Source organism: Oncorhynchus gorbuscha, unplaced genomic scaffold (assembly GCF_021184085.1).
Source record: "Oncorhynchus gorbuscha isolate QuinsamMale2020 ecotype Even-year unplaced genomic scaffold, OgorEven_v1.0 Un_scaffold_1800, whole genome shotgun sequence".
Lineage (NCBI taxonomy): Eukaryota > Metazoa > Chordata > Actinopteri > Salmoniformes > Salmonidae > Oncorhynchus > Oncorhynchus gorbuscha.
The window spans coordinates 28,803-31,063 of record NW_025746478.1 but is presented as its reverse complement, the minus strand read 5'-3'; the positions used below and the strand labels follow the sequence as shown (position 1 = coordinate 31,063).

Here is a 2,261-nt window from a genome sequence, read left to right as displayed (position 1 = left end):
ATGTGTTTGTCTGTATGAACTTGTCTTTATTGTATCATGTTTATTTATATCTCTTCTCTTCTTATATTCCTTCTGTTCTTTCAAATAGGCACAAATCTCATTAAGAAGTACATCGTCGTCACTGAAGAGAAGACTTGGAGTGAGGCTCAGCGCTACTGTCAGAATAACCATACGGACCTGGCCAGTGTGAGGGATGTAACAGAGAATAACACCATACATCAGGCCATACTGCAGGCCATGAAGGCAAGTTCACTTCACTTCTATTCATTTGTTTTTCACTTTGAGCACCGTGTTAAAAACATAATCAGCATTTGCAAAACATTGACAGGAAGAGGTGGTGTGGATCGGCCTGTATAGAGACTGGAGGTGGTCTGACCAGAGTGGCTCAACCTTCAGAAACTGGATGGCAGGCGAGCCAAACTGGGCAACTACGGTAGTAGGAAAGCACGGAGAGCTCTGTGTGGAAGTTAAGTTCCCATCTGGAGAGTGGAATGATAACCTCTGTGTCACCGAAAATCATTTTATCTGCTATGATGGTGAGGGGAGAAGGTTAGATACATATTCATAAAACAAACGTAAATTTACTTTAGAATGACAGTTATTTGGTGAATATTTAGCATGAATCTCCATATCCGTCTCTTCCTCCAGATAAACTGGTTCTGGTCTCAGAGAACAAGACGTGGTCAGAAGCCCTGAGGTACTGCAGAGACCGGCACATGGAGCTGGTGTCTGTCCACAACCACAGCATCCAGCATTGGGTCCGACAGAAAGCCAAGATGGCCTCCAGTCCCTTCGTCTGGCTGGGCCTGAGGTACACCTGCACTCTGGACTTCTGGTTCTGGGTCAATGGAGAAGAGTCCTGCTACCACAACTGGGCCCACGGGGAGGGCTACAACACCAGCAAGGAGCAGTCTGGGAACACGGGGGCCATAGAGAGAGTTGGGGGGAAGTGGGTCGGCCTGCCTGAGACTGACAAATTCAACTTCATCTGCAGCAAGAGTGATGGTCAGATTTAATCTGTTTTTTAATCTCTCTCTCAATTCAATTAAATGTGCTTTATTGGCATGACTTAAAAATGTACATATTGTCAAAGCTTACTTTGGATATTTACAATATTAAAATAATAAGAATCACAAATGTCAACGTGACAACAATAACCATTAAACATTAAACAATAACAATAAGCATACAGTAGAGGACATGTGCAGGTTGATTGGTCTGTCAGACATTGTCCCTCATCTTATGACAGGCAGCAATGTAGTGCGCTGCCAACCCACAGCTCTCTGCGTCCTCCCCCAACAGGACGGGTAGCCTACTCTCATCAGAGAGGTCTTTGAAACCTTGAATAAGGGCTTCAAATTTTGGAAAATGACACTCTCTAATTGTTTTAGGACCTGAAACCTGCAGCCCAACACATTGTTCCAGACCCTGATATCTGGACCAGCTGAACCCTACAGCCCAACACATTGTTCCAGACCCTGATATCTGGACCAGCTGAACCCTACAGCCCAACACATTGTTCCAGACCCTGATATCTGGACCAGCTGAACCCTACAGCCCAACACATTGTTCCAGACCCTGATATCTGGACCAGCTGAACCCTACAGCCCAACACATTGTTCCAGACCCTGATATCTGGACCAGCTGAACCCTACAGCCCAACACATTGTTCCAGACCCTGATATCTGGACCAGCTGAACCCTACAGCCCAACACATTGTTCCAGACCCTGATATCTGGACCAGCTGAACCCTACAGCCCAACACATTGTTCCAGACCCTGATATCTGGACCAGCTGAACCCTACAGCCCAACACATTGTTCCAGACCCTGATATCTGGACCAGCTGAACCCTACAGCCCAACACATTGTTCCAGACCCTGATATCTGGACCAGCTGAACCCTACAGCCCAACACATTGTTCCAGACCCTGATCTCTGGACCAGCTGAACCCTACAGCCCAACACATTGTTCCTGATCTCTGGACCAGCTGAACCCTACAGCCCAACACATTGTTCCAGACCCTGATATCTGGACCAGCTGAACCCTACAGCCCAACACATTGTTCCAGACCCTGATATCTGGACCAGCTGAATCCTACATCCTAGCTGCAAGATGGACAAAAATCATGGACTAAATAATTATCCTAGCTGCAACATGGACTAAAATCATGGACTAAATAATTATCCTAGCTGCAACATGGACTAAAATCATGGACTAAATAATTATCCTAGCTGCAACATGGACTAAAATCATGGACTAA

General features: G+C 46.0%; 1 protein-coding gene across 1 annotated transcript; it reads left to right on the top strand.

The window, feature by feature from the left end:
- On the top strand, positions 1-1,903 carry LOC124024237 (macrophage mannose receptor 1-like). Its single transcript, XM_046338232.1, has 5 exons — positions 1-4; positions 89-243; positions 329-536; positions 649-1,005; positions 1,392-1,903. Exons 1-5 carry the CDS (start codon positions 1-3, stop codon positions 1,430-1,432), a joined length of 765 nt encoding a protein of 254 aa, XP_046194188.1. The 3' UTR covers positions 1,433-1,903.
- Positions 1,904-2,261: the final 358 nt, after the last annotated feature.

Excerpts from the sequence above, each read along its gene's own strand:
- LOC124024237 (XM_046338232.1), top strand. Across the intron at positions 244-328 it reads CCATACTGCAGGCCATGAAG|GAAGAGGTGGTGTGGATCGG; the intron begins GCAAGTTCACTT and ends AAACATTGACAG. Across the intron at positions 537-648 it reads TCATTTTATCTGCTATGATG|ATAAACTGGTTCTGGTCTCA; the intron begins GTGAGGGGAGAA and ends CTCTTCCTCCAG.